Source organism: Corythoichthys intestinalis, chromosome 19 (genome assembly GCF_030265065.1).
Source record: "Corythoichthys intestinalis isolate RoL2023-P3 chromosome 19, ASM3026506v1, whole genome shotgun sequence".
Classification (NCBI taxonomy): Eukaryota; Metazoa; Chordata; class Actinopteri; order Syngnathiformes; family Syngnathidae; genus Corythoichthys; species Corythoichthys intestinalis.
This window is the reverse complement of record NC_080413.1, coordinates 25321087-25344860: the sequence shown is the minus strand read 5'-3', so window position 1 is coordinate 25344860 and position 23774 is coordinate 25321087. Positions and strand designations below refer to the sequence as shown.

The 23774-nt window shown below is 37.8% G+C and overlaps 1 protein-coding gene across 2 annotated transcripts in view; it reads left to right on the top strand.

Moving 5' to 3' along the window:
• Positions 1-23774, top strand: part of sipa1l1 (signal-induced proliferation-associated 1 like 1) — a 141167-nt gene that overhangs the window by 91183 nt on the left and 26210 nt on the right. Inside the window, exons 9-12 of one of the 2 annotated variants that reach the window (XM_057822123.1) lie at positions 1553-2132; positions 17500-17598; positions 20100-20275; positions 20724-20912. In XM_057822123.1, the coding sequence (XP_057678106.1) occupies positions 1553-2132; positions 17500-17598; positions 20100-20275; positions 20724-20912 (1044 nt within the window). Of the gene's footprint in view, positions 1-1552; positions 2133-17499; positions 17599-20099; positions 20276-20630; positions 20913-23774 lie in introns of both variants that reach the window. The other variant, XM_057822121.1, reaches the window with a different exon arrangement.

Here is a 23774-nt window from a genome sequence, read left to right as displayed (position 1 = left end):
TACGAGGTAGCTCTCCAACCAGACCATGGTCCTCTTGATCTAAGTTGAACGTGCACTCAGAAAGCCATATGATGATGCAAGTTGTTTGCTCAAAATCAGATGTGAGTTTGGTACATTCTTCTGTCTATTTACGTACCGTATTGTTCAGACTAAAAGGCGCACCGGATATGAAAAGTACACCCTTAACATGAGGCGAACCTGAATATAAGGCAGATAATGCACCAATGTACTGCATTTGTCATTTGATCTTTGTCTTTTAACCTTCTAATTATGGTTTATTAATTTATTAGCAGTTTAATTTATTGTTTTGATGAATATTGATATGCAGTATAGTTCAGGTATGCAACAAAAATAAAGTTTGAGGTCATTAAGGGCACGCTGCCAATTTTTGGAAAAAATTAAGGATTTTAAGTGTGCTTCATCATCTGACAACTACAATAGTGTTGTTTTTAGAAATCAAGTGTTGTTTCCCCTCTATATTTTTAACTTACTCTACATATACTCTAACTATCGGTTGTACATTTGGAAGTGCCTACATTCATTCTTCTCCCTTTCCTCCCAACTGCTACTCAACAGAGTTCCTGACATACCAAACAGGAAAAACATCCTGAGACGGCCTCTTAGAGGTCTGATGGCAAGCAGTTATAAAGTTTTTGTTTTTAACAAAATGTGTTTTGCTTGCAAAGTGTAGACATTGGAAGTGATATAGTTTCTCATATTGTTTCGAATTAGTTTAATAAAATGTAACGTATCCAGATTCATATTCATAGGTTTATAGGGGTGGGAACCTTTTGATACCTCGCGATACGATATACGATACAAAGCTCACGATAACGATGATGATCTCACGATTTGGCGATACAGCGATTACCAATACATGGTTCAGGAAATCATTCTAGGATATGTTACAAAAACAACAAATAAACAGAAAAAGCAGCTATTGTTATCGTTTTACAGTGAATTGTAATGAGTTTATCAGTAGTAGACGTCCACTCCATTTGAACTGGATGGACCTCCCACTTCAAACGGATTGGATGCTTCTGGCGGTCCATGGCAAGCAATGAGTTTAATTTTGGGGCAATTCAGGCCATTTGCTGTTGATTTTCAGTCACTTCTTGATGATTTGGGGGTATTTCAGGGTCACCTCCTACTCTGAAACTCAAAACAAACAAGAAATCTTCCCAAATGAATAGGCAGTGACTCAAACTCAACAGGATGTGACATGTAAATGCCCTAAAATGAACAAAAAGTGACCTGAAAATGAACCAAAAATTGGAACGACTGACTGCAAATGCTCTGGTTTCGAATGAAAGAACACACATTCGCCCCTCCCACTCTAAATGGGAGAGGCATTTTGTCAGCAATGCTTAGATTTTTATTTTGTTATTATTATTATTATTATTATTTTTTTAATAACGCGAGCCATGGTTTAATCTGAAATGGATTCAAACTTCACCTGTTATTTGAGGAATCTTTGCTTGCCAATCAATCAAGAATTTAACAGTGTATTGGTAATTTTCTATCTTCCCTTGTCTTGCCCCTTTCTATATAGCGTGGCAGTCACCCGCTCTAAAGACATGCCTTCATTTGGACCACCTATCCCAGAGGGGGTGACCTTCCCAAAGTCCTCGGTGTTCCGGGACTTCCTCCTTGCCAAGGTCATCAATGCAGAGAATGCTGCCCACAAGTCTCACAAGTTCCGTGCCATGGCCACCCGAACACGGCAGGAGTATCTACGCGACCTGGCCGAGCGGCACACCACTAGCACGCCCATTGACCCATCGGGAAAGTTCCCCTTCATCTCACTGGCCCACAAAAAGAAGGAAAAGAGTCGACCGTATGCTGGAGCTGAGATGCGAAGCCTTGGGGCGATTACCTGGCTTGTCCATGCAGAGGATCCTGGGACTGGGGGAGAGATAGATGCCCTTCTTGCTATCTCCAATGATTTTCTCATTCTGTTGGATCATGATGCCAAAGCCGTGGTGTTCAACTGTGCCACCAAAGATGTCATTGGCTGGACGCTGAGCAGCCCGGCGTCTTTACGGATTTTCTACGAGCGGGGAGAAAGTGTGTCACTAAGGAGTATCAGTAATAACACTGAGGATTTCAAAGAGGTGATCAAACGTCTGGAGGTGAGCATTTTTAGATTGATATGAAACCATCTAAACTGCTCTTAGTTTATTCTGTTCCTGTTTTAAAAGAAGAAAAATCAATTCTTATTTCATGCACACTGCAGCGTGTTCCTGCACTCATTTAATGGAAAACAACAAAACACTTACAGTTGTAGTGTGGTGCAAGTGTTACATACTTCTCCTGTAGCCAAACTGTCAACAAAATGAACTAACACTAACAAGTCTATCCTCAACTCTTCGAGAACACTAATCCGTAATGGTGGGAGGTAACTTCTACCATCTCATTCCAAAGCCATTGACATGATTCATTTTATTCAGTGGAAAACAATTTCAGTAAGATGAAGAAAACAACTGCTCCTAGATACGTGTTGCTCAGTAGGAAATGTCTCATAGAAGAAGACACTCCTGAACTTTTTAAACATATCAGGGAGATAGTTGTCAATGTGTAAAAAAAAATGCCTACAATTCTTTGAAGCTGAGAGAAGATAAGAATCAGGTTAGGCTGTTACAGTGGCTGCTCCTATTTAGAGAATATAATTTTAAACACAAGCATTCATTTATTCATTCAATTTCCATACTGCTTGCGGAAACGTTATTTCGTTGCTATTTATCATAGATCAATAAATCAAGTTGGTCCTGTGACTTGATTTATAAATTTCAATAAAATGAATATGTATTACTAGAATTTTAAAAGTACAATTGTCTCAATTTTATTTGACTTTTTTTTTTCACAATAATTATTTGTAAGCTGATTTTTACTTTGCATCTCAACTTTTAGATGCAATGCAACCCACTTCCTGCTTTTCCCCACAAACAAAGCCAGTCTTTTTAATATATAACCATGTTTCAATAAGAAAGTACACAAAAGCACTATCCTTTAGTGGTATGCTATTTATATTGCTGGAGCAGCTATCACCACACCAAGCACACACCCCGTGGTAGAAGCACAAGCCAGGTCAAGGTTGACTGCTCTAAACAGTACTGCGGTGTGCTGAACTGAGCTGAACCGAACTGTACTCAGTGATAGAAAACTGGCTTAAAGAAATGGTATTAAAACATGGAATATAATTTTCCCACACCATATTTAACTATCATACATTCCGTAATTACGTAATTACAAAAAATATATAGTTTGTCTGGTGTAGGGATGAGCATAACAATTGATTAATCAAGAATTTTGTCAATTGTAATTGACAAAATAGAATAGAATAGAATAGTCCTTTATTGTCATTATACAGTTGTATAATGACATTGCTGAGCATCTCCCTTTACAGTGACGGGCAAGTAAAAATCTCAAAAGTGACTTGTAAGTAGAGCTGAAACGAATACTCGAGTAACTCGAGTTTAAAAACTGATCCGAGTAATTTTATTCACCTCGAGTAATCGTTTCATTTTGACAGCTCTAAGCATCACGTTTTGCCCGGACTACTTTTAATGCGGGACAACGCTCTGATATCACGTGCGTTGAGAAGGAAGCAATTAAAAAAACAAAAAAAAACTGACTGCAGCCGACAGCCGTTACAAACGATGCCGACGTTGCTAAAAACTAGCCCGCATAATGCTACGGTGGTAGCAGGTAGCGTCTGATGCGTCCCATAGAGATCACATGTATGTTGAACTAGATGCAAAAGGACAGAGTCAGCGGCGTTAGTAAACAGCCGCCATCTTCAAGCAGTAGACTGTCACTCGCACACGTAACGTTAGCCCTGCGAAGGGCTAGGTTTCTATTAATTATGACCACTGTCGTTGCGTGGCTAATGTGTCTTAACTACAGGCTTTATCTAATCGTGAAAACATAGCGCTGTAGAGTGATGAGGGTGTCCAAAAAAAAAAACCTTAATAATGCTAACTGTCAATTTTAGGTCAGTAGTCATTGCTGGATAAAACACCAAGTAGCACTTGTACCTAATGTGCTCTAATACAGCAGGTATCATACATTTATTTTGAACACTGCACAACTCAAAATCCTATCAGGACTTACAGTTTAGACTAACTTAAAACTTAACTAGAACTTAAAAATAGCTTGACACAAATGGAAATTCAATTGAAACACGTGGGAAAAACACCTAACTTTTAAGTGATGTGTGTTATCAAGCGTAATGGCATTTTTAGGTAAGAAAAAAAAAAAAAAAAAACATATATATATATATATATATATATATATATTTTTTTTTTTAAGATCTAAGTTTTTTGAGTGAAAATTCTACTTACATCTGAGATGCAATTGTTGGCTGTTTTCAACAATGTACATCGAAAATAAAGACAGTGATTGACTAAAAAGGGTTCAGTATTAGATGAAATGTCTTTTTTCATGTATAATTGCTCTTCACTTAAAAATGTTTTATCCGATTACTCGATTAATCGATTGAATTTACAGTCGATTACTCGATTATTAAAATATTCGATAGCTGCAGCCCTACTAGTAAGTATAAAAGTATAAAATCTAAATAAATATAAAATTTGTATTAGGTAGTCCTATGTTCAACCAGTGCAAATAATCAATGTGAAGTAGCAACAGTTTGACAGTGGAATATTGCACGTTATATTGCACGTACATATAGTATTGCACATAGAATATCTGTGAATAGAATGAAGTAGCAGCAGTTTGACAGTGAAGGCATTGAATATTGTACGTTAATATTGCACGTAAGTAAGTATTGCACATAGAATATTGCATTCAAATGAATATTGGACATTGGGTAATGTGGTGTTACACATGGCTGTTCAGGGTGGAGATGGCTTTAGCAAGGAAACTGTTCCTCAATCATCAGTCTGTTTGGTCTTGCTTTTAAACACCTATAGCATCTCCCAGAGGGGAGCAGTTCAAACAGCTAGAAACCAGGATGTGAGCTGTCCTTAAGGATGTTTAGAGCTCTGATGAGGCACTGGGAGGAGTAGATGTCCATCAGGGAGGGGAGAGGAGAGCCAATGATCCTCTGCACTGCCTTGACTGTCCTCTGAAGCTTCTCCCTGTCTGCGGCAGTGCAGCTCCCGTACCAGGTGGAAATGCAGTATGTTAGCTGGCTCTCAATGGATGAGTGGTAGAAGGCCAGCAGCAGCTTCCTGTCCAGCTTGTTCTTCCTGGGGACTCGCAGGAAGTGCAGACGCTGCTGAGCCTTCTTGATGAAAGCTGTTATGTTTGCTTTCCATGAGAGATCATCAGAGATCTGGCCTCCCAGGAACCTGAAGGTGTGGACCCTCTCCACACACTCGCCGTTGATGTACAGGTGCAGCGGGTTGGTACTGTTCCTGAAGTCCATGTTGACTTCTTTAGTTTTGGTGGTGTTTAGGGCCAGGTTGTTGTCTGAGCACCAGGCTGAGCGTTTGTGGACTTCCTCTTTGTAGGCTGCCTCACCTCCCTGTGAGATCAGTCCAACCACTCTGGTGTCATCAGTAACCTTGACGATGGTGTCGCTCCTGTGGAGAGGCAGTACAGTAGGGGGCTCAGCACGCAGCCCTGTGGTTAGCCGGTGCTCAGTGTGCGTGTGGAAGAATGGTGGGGGCCAAGTCTCACAGTCTGGGGTCTGTGGGACAAAAAGTCCTTGATCCTGGAGCATGTGAGGGAGGGGCAGGATACCCAGTTTTCTAATAAGAATGTCCGGGATGATAGTGTTAAATGCAGAACTATAATCCACAAAGAGCATCTAGGCATAGCTCTGCTGCTGTTCCAGAATTCTCAGCACAGTGTGCAGAGCTGTGTTGATGGCGTCCTCTGTGGATCTTTTCACCCGGAATTCTAACTGTTGAGGTTCAAGTGTGTGTGTGTGTGTTGGGGGGGGGGGGGGGGTGTCCTTGATGTGCCGGAGAACCAGCCTCTTGAAGCACTTCATAATTATTGGGGTGAGGGCAAGTAAATGGAGTGCACGATTTGGTTGCACCCAGCTAAGGTTATTGCTGTCTAAAAACAATATATCAGCTGTGCATAAGCTACAACAAGAAAATTTCTGCATTTTTTAAAAGTAACCTTATTATGGAAAAAAGAAACTGTGCACTGACACACAGCAAGAACACCGAGAGACATTCTTCAATCCTTGTTTAAGTATTACCGTAAACACCGTCGCCCCTTAGGTAGTTGTTGTTTTTCTAGTGGACATGAACGTTGAAGTCTTATACCCCCGTCATTTGTGAACTGATCATCTCGAAGCTTGGGAGCTAAGTAGCATGGACCGCTTTGTATCGATTCTCGAAGCCCGATATTTAATTTTTTTGCATTAGTTCTGATTAATGATTTGCGGACTTAAGAGTTAGCCATCATAGCACATGCGCACACAGCCTTCCGCCTGTAATGTTCTGGGGCTAGTGCTGCAACGATTAATAATAATAATAATAATAATAATAAAAGTACATTTTATTTCTAGAGCGCTTTTCAAGCCACACAGAGATGCTTCACAAGAGAGATGGAATCATAGTACTAACAAAACAGTCATAAAAAGATTAAAAGCACGATAAAGTGATGTGAAGATAGAAAGATAAATCGATTAACTCAATTAGAAATTTATTTTAGAAAAAAGAGTTGAGTTGTAATGGTTTGTTTTGAAAGTGTTTGCATTTAGTATTCTTTTTTTTTTTTTTTTATCATTATTTGGGTGGATACACTGCCTTCTTGTGCCAACAGAAAAAATGAAATAACTCATCTAACATGGCTGGATCCAGCTGCTCTCTGTTAGGACCAACATAAGGTTAAGTTTCTGTTTGCGCTAATATGATTGTTTTTGCATTCGTAATTCAGTTTAGAGGTATATTTAGCAGTTGTTTTTGTGGGAATATGTGTTTAAAAATTTTAAAGAGCATTGTAAAAAAAAAAAAAAAAAAATTATAGCATTTAAGCTAGTGGAAATTTGCTGTGCAAGTTAGCTAATTGTTTTTTTGTTTTACTTCGATCATCATTCATTATAATTTTTTTCCTACCGTTTGAGGCTAGGCTCAGGTATTTTTGTTTTTAAATGCATTCATTGTTGTGAAATTAAAGAGCAGTTCTGCATCATTTGAAAAAACATTCGGGAATTTTATTTTGTATTCGCATTTAATGCTTTTGAAAGTGCAATCTTAGCAAGCCTTTGTTTTACATCTCCTAAAATTTATTCTGTAACGCATGAAATATTCTTAATGTGATTACTCTATTATTCGAACTAATTGATAGATTAATCGGTTACCTGAATAATCGATAGCTGCAGCTCTACCTGGGGCACTGGGCACACACGGGCTTGTTTAAGTTTAAACTAGGCCTGCAGCTATAAATTATTTTAGTAGTTGATTAATCGATGAACTAGTTAGTTCGAATAATCGAGTATTCGGATAAGGTACATAAAAAAATTAAAATACCTGACCTGAGCCTCAAACAGTATGAAAAAAAAAAAAAAAAATCAGGATATATGTACAATAAAAGAACAACTGGCTAACTTATATAGTAAAAGTCCACTAGTTTAAATGCTATAAAGGTCCAACGTTTTTTTTTTTTTTTTTTTTTTTTTTTTTTTTTTTGCAACAATGCTCTTAAAAAATAGGTAAAACACATATTCCCACAGAAAATGGCTAAATATACCTTTAAATTACGAATGCATTAAAAAAAACCATTAGCTCAAACAACAACTTAGCTTATGTTGGTCCTAACAGGGAGCAGCTGGATTCAGCCATGTGAAATGAAGCAGACTAGAGGGAAGTGTATCCACCCAAATCAATGAAACTAAAGGCAAACACTTTCAAAACAAACCATTACAGTGCCACTTTAATTAAACAAATACTAGAGGCAGGAAAATTTAATTTGAATATTTTTTCTCTAATCGAATACTCGAGTTCATCGATTAATCGTTGCAGCACTAGTTTGAACCCTGCAGTTTATAGCCCAGTGTGACTTATATGTGGATTTTTACAGGCTAATATGTCATTTGGTGTAAATGCCCCATAATATAATGTCGAAACTTGTAGCCTATACTGTTTGTGAACTTATAACTTTTTGTCAAATTTGGTGGTTGCATCTTGAAGTCAGGTGCACCTTTATAGTCTATAAAATATGGTATATAATAATAAAAAAAAAAATGTATATACGTATTAGAGCTGAAACAAATACTCGAGCAACTCGAGTAACTCGAGTTTAAAAACTGAATTTTATTCACCTCGAATAATAGTTTATTTTGACAGCTCTAAGCATCACGTTTTGCTCGGAATACTTTTAATGCGAGACAACGCGCTGATGTCACGTGCGTAGAGGAAGAAGCAAAAAAAAAAAAAAAAAAAAAAACGTACTACAGCCGCTACACACGACGCCGACGTTGCTAAATACTAGCCCGCACGATGCTACGTTGGTAGCAGGTAGCATCTGATGAGTCTCATAGAGATCACATGTACTGTATGTTGAACAGGATCCAAAATGACAGACTCGGCCGCGTCTGGGCAGCGTTAGTAAACAGCCGCCATCTTAAAGTAGTAGAGCGCTAAGCGCTAATAAAGAGCGCTAAGTGCTAATAAATAAGATTAACGTTACTGTCACTAGCTCACGTAATGTTAGCCCTGCGGAGGGCTAGGTTTCTACTAATTATGACCACTGTCGATGCGTGGCTAACGTGTCTTACATACAGGCTTTAACATAACATAGCGTTGTGGAGTGATGAGGGTGTAAAATAAAAACTCAATAATGCTAACTATCAATTTTAGCTCAGTAGTCATTGCTGGATAAAACACCAAGTAGCACTGGTCCCTAATGTGCTCCAATACAGCCTGTATCATACATTTATTTTGAACACTGCAAAAACTCAAAATACTATCAGGACTTAAGAGTTTAGACTAACTTAAAACTTAACTAGAACTTAAAAATGGCTTGACACAAATAGAAATTCAATTGAAACACGTGGGAAAAATCCTAACTTTTAAGTGATGTGTGTTATCAAGCGTAACAGCATTTTTAGTTTTTTTTTTTTTTTTTAATAAGATCTAAAGGTTTTTTGAGTGAAAGCAGTGAATTAGTCTTTTTTTTTTTTATTCTAGTCACATCTGAGATGCAATTGTTGGCTGTTTTTAACAATATACATCGAAAATAAAGACATTGATTGACTGAAAATGGTTCAAGATTAGATAAAATGTCTTGTTTTCTCATGTATATTTATAATTGCTCTTCACCTAAAAATATATTTGTTTTATCCGATTACTCGATTAATCGATAGAATTTTCAGTCGATTACTCGATTACTAAAATATTCGATAGCTGCAGCCCTAGTATACTGTATAGTCATCGTTTTCTATCAATATTTCAAGAAATCTATCCAATCCATAATTTTTACTTGTCTTCCAATAATAATGTCGGACTTCTCCTCAATCAATCAATGGCTTCCATTGATGTTCTTTGTGGTCCCCTCACACACAGACTTGTCGACTACAATTTTTCCGATTATGCAAGAACGACAGAATTTTGTTTTCCCATAGCACTTTGGCCATCTTTTGTCTCACTGTTTGACTGAGGGAGTTTCAGAAACACCTCTGGACAACATGCTCCTAATGACTCGTACACCTACACATACAGAGAAGCCTAGTGCTTCAAAAACTGTTGCCATAGAAACTGGTCGGGGAAAAAGTGTTGTCTTGTATAATTCCCAGTGCTTTAGAAGACATTAATTTCCCTATCATCTTACTACCCACACACTTGCACGTTTACAGTGCTGTTTGATTTAGTACTACAAGTGTATTGCTTTTATGTCACATTATCATTTGGGCTGAAACAAGGTCAACAAAGTAGCCTTGAGCTACTCACCCTTTGGAGCCTTTATTCTCACTTCTTCATCGTTTGACAGGGTAACTGCTGACAATATTAACTGTACAGTATTTTGATCAAAATTGCATTGCCATGTAAAAAATCATTAAAATTGCTAGAATAATCATTGTGCTTTGTTTGGGTCCAGTTTAGTTTACTAATCTGTTACAATTATCGGTAGATGTGCACCAGCCCTAAATAACCCATCTTTACCTAGCAAAGGGAAGATGATTTGGAAAATGCACGATGGACAATAACCTTCAACTATCACTGACCATGATCAATAATGCATTAAGGCCAAATGGTGAAATGTGTAATGAGGCAATGTGTAACTATTGATGTGTAGAACTGAATGAGTGTGAAGACTGAAATGGATGCTGGGGGATGGATTTTCTTGCATGCAAGCGCCAACCAGAGTGGGGGCGGTTAAAGAGCCAGACAAAGGAAAACAAATAACACCTAACTAATACTGAAGTCCCAGTACCGAGGTGTGTGATGATTTGAATTGAAAAGTGATATGCTTCGTCTCTGAAGGTGATAAATAAGTCAGTGTCTGTGACAAATGAACAATATAATTTTGAATTTTACGGGGAAAATTGCGATTGATGGCGTTTTCAGATTCTTTTCTCAACTAAATACTCTAGTAAACCTAAACTAATACTAACTTATTTACCTTGAGCTCCTTTTTTTCTCCTACTTGTTTTAAAGTGAAACATTTGTTTATCGTGAATCATGGCAAATCTTGTCAGTACCTACTTTAACATTGGCCTGGGTAATTCCTGGCACGGGGATTCTTAGATTATTCGCGATTCGGCCGTGGAAGATTCGAAAACGATTCACAAACATCCAAATTCCAATTATTTATTTATACCAGGTAAAGCGGAACTAAAACACAGTCAGCGCGGTCTTCGGGACACAATGAGGAATGGAGCGAGAGTAAATATCATGTTCAACTCATGCCGCTAGATAAAGAAACAATAATACCTGACTGCGGCCGACAGCCGCTACAAACAACGCCCAGTTGCTAGTTGCTACAAGCATACGGCCACATAATGCTACGGTAGATACCACATATATATAGAACTAGATGCGAAATGACATACTTGCCGGCGTTGGTAAACAGCCACCATCTTAAAGCAGTAGACTTCTCTAGAAGGCTCTGTTGTAGCGAACCTAATTAACTTTTTATCTAAAAACACCTAAATCGGCAAAATCTTGACTTGAATCCATCTTGAAATGATGAAAGAGTTTTAAACTTTGGCATGTCGAAAGTAGCCAGAAGGGAAATTGTGGAATAACGGGAGCAATTTTAACAAGTTATTTAACTTATTTACTGTTTTGAACTGTTAACTTGATACTGAAATAGTAGTTTGGTTTAGCCTGAGAGGACTTTTGAACAATTTCGGAACTAATGAATGAAACATCAAAAGCGGGAGGGGGGGGCGTGGGGCTGTGCATCAATAATCAATTCAAAATCGAATCGCAGCCTCAGAATCGTGATCGAATCGTTAGGTGCCCCAAGATTCCCACCTCAAACAGCCAGACCTCGTAGTTTAAATAACAAACACTATTGTCTATTGTTGTCAATGGCAGACAGTTAGTTAATTTGATCTTACGATTTTGAATATTATAGGTTCCTGCACCGTGGTACAGAAGATGAATGAATGAATGAATGTCATGCTACTACACTATACCGCAGTAGGAGTTGAATACTTTTTAATACAACTGTACAATTTTTGTTTCTGATACCATGATTGGAAAATGTTAATTTCACAAATCAACAAAATCTGCATGTCAAAGAATGTGCAGAATGAGTGGCTCAAACAAAAAAAATTCTAGCGGCTTTGTACAACTTTGTGCTTCTTTTTTGGGGGGGAACCGTAATTAAAGTTCTGTGTTTTTTTGTTCTTTTTTTAACAGCTTCAATTGAAAGGTTGGGAGTGAAGGAAGATTTGTTAACTTTCAAAAAACAAGAACACCAATGGGAACTGTTAAGAATTAGGCCTGCCAAGAGAGAAATTGAAAGAATAGGAATCTTTTAATTTAATAAATTATTCTTACATTCTTACTGGAAGTCTTTGCAGGTTATTTTATGGTGTAGCATTTTTTAGAACTATAAACCATGTTATTAATCAGAAAACATTATGTTTGCAGCAAGGGAGTTGTTTTTATTCAGCTGTCATGTGTGCCACATCTTTGCCATGTTTTTGGAGATATAGTGCTCAGGATTTGTCAGTTGCAATGTTCAAAAGCAAATCCACTAAATCTCTTGCTGGGTGTTTGTCAAAAAGTGCTTCATTGTTGCATATGCAAGGTAATCTCATCACTTGACCCAACTGAAAACCAGCACGAGTATTTGAATTTTTACCAAGCAAGTCAGGATTAAATTGCACCTTAACTCAGTTTTCGCTTTAAGTTTTGATGATTTCCTACAAGGCTAGGAGGGCATTGTATGTATTTGAGGAAGCGTGCAATTATTGCACAGCTTCTACTCACATTGCTTGAATCCCAGAGGTTGCACAAACAACATGAAAGAGAAAAACATGCCAGGTTCATGGCTACTGTCATCTACAATTTGTGCTTTTTTAGAAGACATGCCAAAAAACAGACTCGCTTGAGGTATGCAAAAGCACATTTGGATAACTCAGCTTCATTATGGAACAAAGTACTATGACTGATTAAAACTAGGGCTGAAGCTATCGATTATTTTAGTAGTCGATTAATCGATGAAGTAGTTAGTTCGAGTAATCTGATAAGGAACATGAAACATTAAAATACCCAAGCTGAGCCTCACACGGTATTAAAAATAAATAAATGATCTATTTACAACAAAAGAACAATTGGCTAACTTACATAGCAAAAGTCCGCTAGCTTAAATGCTACAAAATGCTAACGTTTTTTTCGCCAATGCTGTTAACAAATGGTTCAGATTTGTAGTCCCACAAAAAACGGCTAAATATATATATATAAACTAAATTGCGAATGCATTAAAAAACATTAGCCCAAACAAAAACTTAGCTTACGTTGGTCTTAACAGGGAACAGTTGGATTCAGCCATGTGAAATGAGGCAGACCAAAGGGCAATGTATCCACCCTTCTTAATAAACTAAATGTAAACACTTTCAAAATAAACCATTACAATGCCACATTAATTAAATTAATACTCGAAGCAATAAAATGTAATTCGAATATTTTTTTTCTAATCGAATACTTGAGTTAATCGATTAATCGTTGGAGCACTAATTAAAACAAAGCTTGAGTTATTTGGTGATAAGAAGGGTTGTAAATGCATGGTTATGAAAGAACACTGCATTTCAAGGAAAGCACTTTCTGCTAGCCACAATAATATATGCTGACAGATCCATCATACTGTCAGGCTGTGTGGCCAGTCCTTTTACTGGGAAACAACATGAGGGTTGCATGGACTGCACTCGATATCAACAGACTTTTGAGAATTATGTTCAACAATCAGTTATGACGTTGAAGTTACGCCAGATCTAAAGATTGCTCAAAATCTAAGCTGGTATTTATTAGGGCTGTCAAAATTATCGTGTTAACGGGCGGTAATTAATTTTTTAAATTAATCACGTTAAAATATTTGACGCATTTAACGCACATGCCCCGCTCAAACAGATTAAAATGACATCACAGTGTTATATCCACTTGTTACTTGTGTTTTTTGGTGTTTTGTTGCCCTCTGCTGACGCTTGGGTGCTACTGATTTTATGGGTTTCAGCATTGTGTAATTATTGACATCAACAATGGCGGGCTACTAGCTTATTTTTTGTTTGAAAATTTTACAAATTTTATTAAAACGAAAACATTAAGAGGGGTTTTAATGTAAAAGTTCTATAACTTGTACTAACATTTATCTTTTAAGAACTGCAAGTCTTCCCTCTAACCCTCTATCTATGGATCGCTTTAACAGAATGTTAATAATGTTAATGCTATCTTGTTGATTTATTGTTTATAATAAACAAATACAGTACTTATGTGCAGTATGTTGAATGTATACATCTGTTTTGTGTCGTATCTTTCCATTCCAACAATAATTTATAGAAAAATTTGGCATATTTTATAGATGGTTTGAATTGCGATTAATTACGATTAATTAATTTTTAAGCTGTGATTAACTCGATTAAAAATTTAATTGTTTGACAGCCCTAGTATTTATACAAAGGAGCAAGTACAACATTCTAGCAGGGCCATCCCAACCGCCTGGATTGAATAGCGATAAACATATCTGGGATGATCTGGAGCAGGCTGTCCATGCTCGGCAACCATCAAATTTAACTCAACGGGACGTGTTTTGTAAGGAAGAACAATACGTAATCCAGCAAATCTTGGAAGTCAAAATCCAGATAAATGCTGTTATTTTGGCAAAAGGAAGATACTGATCTAAAAATCAAATGATTTAAAAATGAAAATATTGGAAATTGTCAAGGGTGCCCAAACTTTTTCACACGACTTTAATCACAGACAGCCACTTAGCCAAGTGTGGATCGAAGTAGTGCCAATCAGAAATGTCTCGATACAAAGATATTTTTTTTAAACTTCCGATCCGATGTTTTTTTTTCTGGTTGTTTTGTCGAAACCAATCCGATTCGGATCCGATACCTATATTTTTAGATCATTAAAAATAATGCACAAAAAATGCTATTCTTTTAAAGTCTACAAAATGAACTTTATTGAAACAGTTTCCCTGCTTACCAGGTTGTAAAAAAAAATACAAATAGCTCAAAAGAAAAAGAAAAACCCGCTTAAAATATGCTTGTACTAACTGTGTCAAGTGACGCCACTCGCTGTAAATGAGTCCTAATTTTTTGTATGAAAGCGAGTCCTGCTTGTACCTCTTTGAAAAATGGTCTGTTCACAAATATAACACAAAGCTCTTTTGCTACCATCGGTTTAAAAAGAGAAGTACAGTGAACCCTCTCTACTTTGCGGCTCAACTTTCACGCCCTCAGTGCATCAGAGATTTTGTTATACCGGTAAGTCTCTTGTTATAAGAATAAAAGAGTTCTTAAAAACATATTATTTATGTGCACTTTATTTACATCTATGTACATATGTACACTTACACACATATAATATGAGAGAGAATGAGAGAATGAAAATATAGTATGAATTATTGGTATTTTTTATACCTTATTTTGTTATTTATATTTACATGTTTCACACTATAATATTCCAGTGATAGAATGCATTTATAGGCGTTTTTTTACACTTATGTCTATATACACACGCAAAAAAAGTATGTTTAAAATGGAGTGGGTGACACCACTTCAGTTTTTCACTTTAAGTGCCGGTCGGTTCTGGTCCCCATTAACAGCGATAAGTGAGGGATCACTGTAGTCTCGAGCTGCAGCTATCGATTATTTAGGTATTCGATTAATCTAGCCATTAGTTAATTTGAATAATCGTGTAATCGGATTACCACCATTTAATGAATTGCAGAATAATTTTTAGGATATGTTAAACAAATACGTGTTCATGCTTGCAATAATATATATTTTGGCTTGCTGAGATGACACTTTCAAAACAGCATTAAATGTGAATACAAAATAAATTTCCTGAGTGTTTCTTCAAATGATGGAAAATTGCACTGTCATTTCACAAGAGCCATACATGCGTTTAAAAATTAAAATACCTGACCTTAGCCTCAAATGATATAGAAAAATTAAATGAAGATCTAAAAAGAACAATTGGCTAACTTGCATAGCAAATGTCTGCTAGCTTAAATGCTATATACAAACATATTAGCTCAAACAAAACTATACTTTATGTTGGTCTTAACAGGGAGCAGATGGATTCAGCCATGTTAGAAAAATTATAGCATATTCACTGTTGCCATTAGAGGGCAGTGTATCCACCCAAATCAATAAAACTAAATGCAACACTTTCATAACAAACCATTACAATGTCACTCTAATAAAACAAATTCTTGAAGCAGCAACATTTGAGTCAAAGCTCTTTTCTAATCGAATTACTCGAGGTAATCGATTAATCGTTCCAGCACTACTGTAGTCCCACACAACGGTGGGATCTAGTGCTTAGAATTTTATTTACAGCAGCCGAAAGTGCAATGGTGCTGAAAATAAACGTAGATCCTGGACAGGAATGAAATCTTGTGACCAAATATCGATAATCTTAAAATAGCCATATCAACCGCGCGAATATTGAGTATCGGATTGAGATGACAGTTATGCAGAGATGCTGTATGTACAATGATTGCTATGGAAGTGATGAAAACAGTTGTCCAACGATATAAAGTGACTTGGAGTCTTATGATATTGGTGATATGTTACAGCGAAAATAGTGCAACTAAATCAGTTGTTATGCAATATAAATAACTGTACTATTAAATACTGATCAATGCAAAATAAAGTTACCGTAGTATGGAATATTGATCAACAGCTATTATGTATTGTACGTATGCAGAATATGAGCAGTTAAGTGTCTGTTCCTGTCAAAGACAGATACGTGCAAAAAATGGGCATTTGTTGACACTTATTTCAAATCCATTGTTTAAAATTATAATGACTAGAGGAAAAATTGTGATATTGCATTATATACATATGGCGGAAAACACTCAGGTGACTTGAAGTTTCGCTCTGAGACCCCCAATTTGACCAACTTTCAAAATTGTCCGATATGCATGTGTGATACATCATTGGAAAGCTTAAAATCTCAATTTTCCGGGGAAAGAAAAATTTTGAACAGGAGGGCATTTAAAAAAAAAAAGACAAATTTTTTAAACAGCAAATTGAGCAAAAACCCTATCTGGAGGTCTGTGCACGCGAGAGCAGAATTACAGAGACCAGGACTTTAACGAGATATTATCGCGTACTTACCTTGTTTCAATCCAAAAACTGATGTTGATATTTGTTGTTGATGATGTTGAATGATATTTTATGGGTGAAACATGGTAATATAACAAGGATCGCGATGCAGAAATCGCAGACATCAAGGAGTGGTCGAGATTTTCTTTTTCGTCAATTTACCCTATTAAACTTTTTTTTTTTTTTTTCAATTTTTCTTTGTTTATTTATCATCTAACATATCGGAGAAAATGTGACAGTACCAAAAAAAATACAATTAAGTGATAGTTATGAGGTAGATATCAGTGACTTTTTTACAGACACCATTTTTTTCATTGTGACGTAATTTGTTTAAAAGTTTAAAATATGCGAGTGAATACTTTTTTAAAGTCGTTTTTTTTTTTTTTTTTTTAACGAAATATTAGACATCAATTAATGATTCTAAGCTAAAAATGACAGACATTTTGAATAATAAATATGATTAATAACCTTTGTTTTATGGCTGGGTTGAAACAATAGCGGTTGGGCGACGTCTGTAAACGGGGGTGTCAGGGGTAAAACAGACAATTTAAAAATACTTTGGGGATGAATGCACCATGAATCTGCTATGACATCATATAGACATATTGTTCTATCAAACACAACCGTTGTTTTAAAGAGGAGTGCAAGAGCAGAAACTGCTTTTTCAGTGTTTTCCGCCATATGCAAGTTTCTCTCCATGATGTGGCTGTTTTTTCACTTTTGACTCTTTTGCGCAATTATTTTAGTTTTTAACATCAATTATCTTTTCACCTTCCCATGAACAGTTCCTGACGAAAGGCTGCGATACATCTGAAATGACTCTTCGTCGAAATGGCCTCGGGCAACTTGGTTTCCATGTAAACTACGAAGGCATTGTTGCTGAGGTATCTAGAATTATCCAACCATCCACTTTTTACACTCTTTATTACTTTCATGAGTGATCAGATTGTTACCGCATTGAAAGGCAACCATTCACACTCTCAATTACCTCTATGAAGAACTTAAGTCTTCAACTATTGCACGTTTGCAATATTAAAAGACCAGGGGGCACTAGTAGTCTTATTTCCCAATTATCACAATATCCATCAGATGTTTTTACTCTTCTGTTTAAGTCTTTTAAAGCTGAGTAGTTCAAACCGCGCAACTGTGCAGCATGTGCTTGACCCGTAAACAGTTACATGCTGGGATACGCTGTTTTACCGCAACGGATTGGCTACCATACGTCCTAAATTGCCATGACAGCTGTGAGAAAATGTGGAAACACGACAAAATGCGTGGCAGAACGTGACCAAACTTTTAAGGGTTGTGAGATGCCGGACAAACTTACGGACGGCCTCCAAGTTGTGTCACTCCCTATTACGTACTGTCACGGTTTGTTCGGTTCACCCCATTTTACTACGCTCGACTAGCTTTCTTCCACTGCCGTTGCAAAATTCCTGACAAGTTAAAAATCTGGTCACTCATCCACGGCAATCACGGCACGTCACGTTTGTCTATATTTGTTTTACTAACGCGCCTGAATATTTAACTGGTATCAAATAAATGCTTGAATGGCTTTCCATATGTCAGCTCATCTGTGGTATAGTTTTGCACATGTTTAATTTTCGTCATACCAAGTCTATTATTGATGAATTCATCTTACCTACCAACCTACATTGCTGGCCAAACGTATTGGCACCTCTGCAATTCTGTTAGATAAGGCTCAATTTCTCCCAGAAAATGATTGCAATTACAAATGCTTTGGTAGTAATATATTCATTTAGTTTGCTTGCAATTAAAAAACACAAAAGAAAATGGTGGGGGGGGGGAGATTAAATCATTATCATTTTACACAAAACTCCAAAAATTGGCCGGATAAAAGTTATTGGCACCCTTTTAATAATCAAGTGATGCTTCTCTAATTTCTGTAATTACCAGCACCTGTTACTTACCCGTGGCACATAACAGGTGGTTGCAATAACTAAATCACACTTGCAGCCAGTTAAAATGGATTAAAGTTGACTCAACCTCTATCCTGCGTCCTTGTGTGTACCTCATTGAGCATGGAGAAAAGAAGACCAAAGAACTGAGTCTGACGACTTGAGAAGCAAGATTGTGAGGAAGCATGGGCAATCTCAAGGCTACAAGCTCATTTCCAAAGACCTGAATGTTCCTGTGTCTACCGTGCGCAGTGTCATCAATAAGTGTAAAGCCCATGGCTCTGTGACTAACCTCCCTATATGTGGATGGAAAAGAAAAATTGACAAGAAATTTTAACGAAAGATTGTGCGGATGGTGGATAAAGAACCTCGACTAACATCCAAACAAGTTCAAGCTGTCCTGCAGTCTAAGGGTACAACAGTGTCAACCCGTACTATCCGTCGGCATCTGAATGAAAAGGGACTCTGTGGTAGGATACCCAGGAGGACAACACTTCTGACCCAGAGACATAAAAAAGCCTGGCTGGAGTTTGCCAAATCTTACCTGAGAAAGCCAAAAACGTTTTGGAAGCATGTTCTCTGGTCAGAGAGGCCTTTAAAGAAAAGAACACTGTCCCCACAATGAAACATTGCGGAGGTTCCTTGATGTTTTGGGTTGCTTTGCTATCTCTGGCACTAGACTGCTTGACCTTGTGCATGGCATTATGAAGTCTGAAGACTAGCAACAAATTTTGCAGCATAATGTAGGGCCCAGTGTGAGAAAGCTGGGTCTCCCTCAGAGGTCATGGGTCTTCCAGCAGGACAATGACCCAAATTACACTTCAAAAAGCACTAGAAAATAGTTTGAGAGAAAGCACTGGAGACTTCTAAATTGGGCAGCAATGAGTCCAGACCTGAATCCCATACACCTGTGGAGAGATCTGAAAATGGCAGTTTGGAGAAGGCATCTTTCAAAATCTCAGAGACCTGGAGCAGTTGGTCAAAGAAGAATGGTCTAAAATTCCAGCAGAGCATTGTAAGAAACTCATTGATGGATACCGGAAGAGGTTGTTTGCAGTTATTTTGTCTACAGGTTGTGCTACTAATTATTAGGCTGAGGGTGCCAATACTTTTGTCTGGCCCTTTTTTTGGAGTTTTGTGTAAAATGCTGATGATTTATTTCTTTCTTTTTTCATTCTGTTTTGTGTTTTTTTTTTTCTTTTTCATTGCAAGCAAAATAAATGAAGGTAATACCAAAGCATTTGGAATCGCAAACATTTTCTGGGAGAAATTGAGCATTATCTGACAGAATTGCAGGGGTGCCAATACTTTTGTCCAGCAGTGTATTTGATCTGGCATGTTTTATACCTTTCGGAACAATCTTGGATCTATACATACAGTATACCCCCGAAGCAGTAGTAATAGTAGACTGTTTTGAAGAGAAAATCAAGGTTGGATGATAATGAAACCTTTGCCTTTCAAACAAGGTGGAGCCATATGGATATGCTTGGCAGGCAGGCCTACGCCAGGGAAGTCGCTTGGTAGAAATCTGCAAGGTTGCGGTCGCAACACTGACTCACGAGCAAATGATTGACTTGCTGCGCACCTCCGTGACCGTGCGCGTTTCTATTATCCCACCACACGATGATGCCACACCACGAAGGTATGTGTGAAAGAGCTTCATTTTAAGATAAATGCCAAGGGAACTAGTTTGGAAGCAATACTAATTACGGTACTTTCGTTACCAGTCAGGATTGTTTTTTCTTCCCAAAATGTATTGAACATTTTCACAACAAAAGGAATAGCAAGAAATCATAGACTTGTCCTCCCTTCTACATTCCAGACATTGTTTATGGCAACAAAACTCTTTAATGTTGTGTTCATTTCTCAAATTTATGTTATGTTCAAAGTAATCACCCAAACCAAAACAAAACAATAAATGTTACGGTAATCATACAGTGCAGAGTAAAACTGTAAAACTATGTTTGTGACCTTGGCTTTCCGCCTTCCCTGTGCAGGGGCTGCTCAGAACTCTATCGCATGCCTATGGCTGACTACAAGAGCAGCAGTAGTGATAGCGGCTCCTTTGAATACAAGTTCCCCTTTCGCAGCAACAACAACAAGTGGCAGAGGACATCCAGTAGCCCCCAGCAGTCACTGACTGCTTCACCACAGCCTCATACACCCAACAGAGCCATCAGCCTAGGGAGCTCAGTGGGGAAGACCTTGTCAGCTGAGAGGTTGGAGAGAGGCATCCCACGCAGTGTCAGCAGTGATGGACGCCCACTGGACACTAAAAGGTATGATGTAACTATTGTAGTTATTTTTTTGTTTTGTTTTATTTTATGTCATGCTGAGCAGCTAGATTACCAATAACACAGAAAAGTGAACGGCAGAATGAGACGTTATAGATCAGTGTTGGAATTCCTAACACGAGTTTAACAGATTTAAACATTTTACATTAATCATTAAACAACATTAAACATTTCAGTTGGCACAACAGCAGTCTACAAAGTTTCCTAAAAATCAATTGAAAACAGAGTCAGCCACTGTGCTATGATAAACACTTTGGAGTTACACTTCTTAAAGGGACAGACAACATCTTTCATGGTGTTCTGACTGCAGGTATGTCTGATTCCAATGGGAATTCCGTGTGAAAATGACATAGTATTCATGCCAGGCCCTAAAGGGCAGTGCAGCTTTACAAGGCGACAGCCAATTCTGATTCAGATTTCCGTTGTCATTGCACACAAGAAAAACACTGCAGTGAGATTTATGGCAAGTAAATGTGAGATTGTGTGTGTGGATGTTAGTGTGTTGGGTTGAATTCGACAGTCTAATTGCCGCGGGGAAGTAGCTGTTCCTGAGTCTGGCAGTTGCGCTTCCTTGACACCAATAACCTCCTCAACCCGGACGACAACATACCCGCCCACCCCAAGCAATGGCATTTTTCTTTTGCTCCAAAAGGCACAAAAAATGCAAACATTAAACTCATTCCAATAATTGGTAAAAACTCACCTTTTTAAATTGGCTTTTAATTTATAATCCTTTTCTCTATTGTTTTGTACTGCTCACGTTGTGTGAGCCTTTTCATTGTTTCAACTGTAAAGCGTCTCTGAGCATTGTTAAAAGCGCTTTATAAAATGTATTATTATTATTGTTATTTAGATTAAAAATATTATAAAACAGTAAATTAAAGCCAAAGTTCCACCATTGCTTTTAATGTTTAATAGCAGCCCTGCGCATGCCCAAAGTGACGTGTGCGAGTGCTGATGTCATCGGCCTGAGAGCTTTCCATTTATATGGTTGCAGAGTAAGCCCTGCAATCAAATCCTTCCACTTTGGAGCCTGGTATCAAAGGTTTGCGTTTTCGCCTTCCGTTTTCGCTGTCACTATATAAAGGGGAGGCCATTCAGCAACACAATTTTTGCGTCTTGGTTTCCAGCGACACCATGTAAAGGGCCCCTAAAATACCCACATTTGATTGGCTAAAGTAGCACCAGTGTTGCTAAAATGTCTGCCCCTATGATGAGCGACCACTTCTGGAAATTCTGGCTGTAAGTTTTTCTCTCCTATTATACATTAGAAAAATGAAATCCTGTGGTTTTTCAATTTCTTAAACAAGATTCTTTCCGCTGTGATAAACAAGATAAATGTGTTGTCTGGCACTTTAAAATGCCTAATATGGGATTTAGCCAATCTCTTTCTAATTCATACTTTGTAAAGCAGACACTCCTTCACACATATATACACACATTCAAGTGGGCGATGGGATGGAAGGACCAGAGGTTGCGCTAGACTTTTTCGTTGTCTGTCATTTTGACTGACAGGGTCATAAAAATCCGGTCATAATCTATTTTTACCCGTCACTTAAATTTTTAAAATGTTAATAATGACATATTCAATAGTATTTAGTTTTCATTCATCTTTAATTAATATTCTGTCCGAACAAGCTTAATAGAGAATCCACACCGCGCCATCACACATCAAGCAGCTGTGCGTTATTAGCGCCTAGCTTCCCTTGAACACGGGTTTTTAGGAAGGGTCGGACTTGACAAGTCATTAAAAAAAAAAAAAAAAAAAAAAAAAAAGGTTTGAGGATAAGCCTGAGAATGATCGGTTTTCTCTCTGCTCCATATAAGCAATATTTCAACATTGCTTACACGGCCGAGAGTCGGGGCAAACTGCTCGTATGTGTGTGTGACATGCACGAACAGTGCGTGCATGCTATCGATCCATATACTTTGAATATAAACCTGCACAGGGATTATTTATGCCTGTTATTTGTGTCCTCTTTTTAATAAGCAAAATGATATCCTTGGAATGACTGAGGACAGCCAGCATGTGTGATTGTATGGTCATTTGTTTTGATGCTTCTGCGTATGCGGGTCGTCTTGCTCAGCGCATGTCGGACTGCGAATTAGTGTGCAGATATGACAAAAAATCGGATTCGTGCATCAAGATCTGTAGTATGAACGTAGCCATAGGCTTGTTGCTGTTAAAAAGAGGACACAAATAGCAGGCAGATATAATCCCTGTTTAGGCTTATATTCAAAGTATATGGATCGATAGCACGCACGCACTGTTCGTGCATGTCACACACACATACGGGTCGACTCTCGGCCGTGTAAGCATTGTTGAAATATTGCTTATATGGAGCAGAGAGAACACCGATCATTCTCAGGCTTATCCTCAAACCTATTTTTATTTTTTTATGACTGTTGTCAAGTCCGACCCTTCCTAAAAAGCAGTGTTCAAGGCAAGCTAGGCGCTAATAACGCACTGCTGCATCGCTACCGTAGCTACCGTACCGTCTCTCGCTTTTTGATGACGTAATTGCTGCATTAAATCCGATTTGCGGGACTGGACAGTACAGACCGCCGCGACAGTCTGGAAAAATGTGGCCCAGATCGGATTTAGACCACATACGAAAGTGACCCAGATCGGATTTGAAATGGTCCCGTTCTATGCGACTTGTCACGTTCAGACCGTCAAGTTAATGCCTCACTCGAGTCGGAAAAACACGAAAAAATCGGATTCGTGCATTAAGACCTGTAGTATGAACGTAGTAGCCTTAGTTCGGACGCTCAGTTGCCTTGACATTTTTCCAAGTAAGGCCAATGACGTCATGCATCAAGAGAGACAATAGCTAATTAATATGC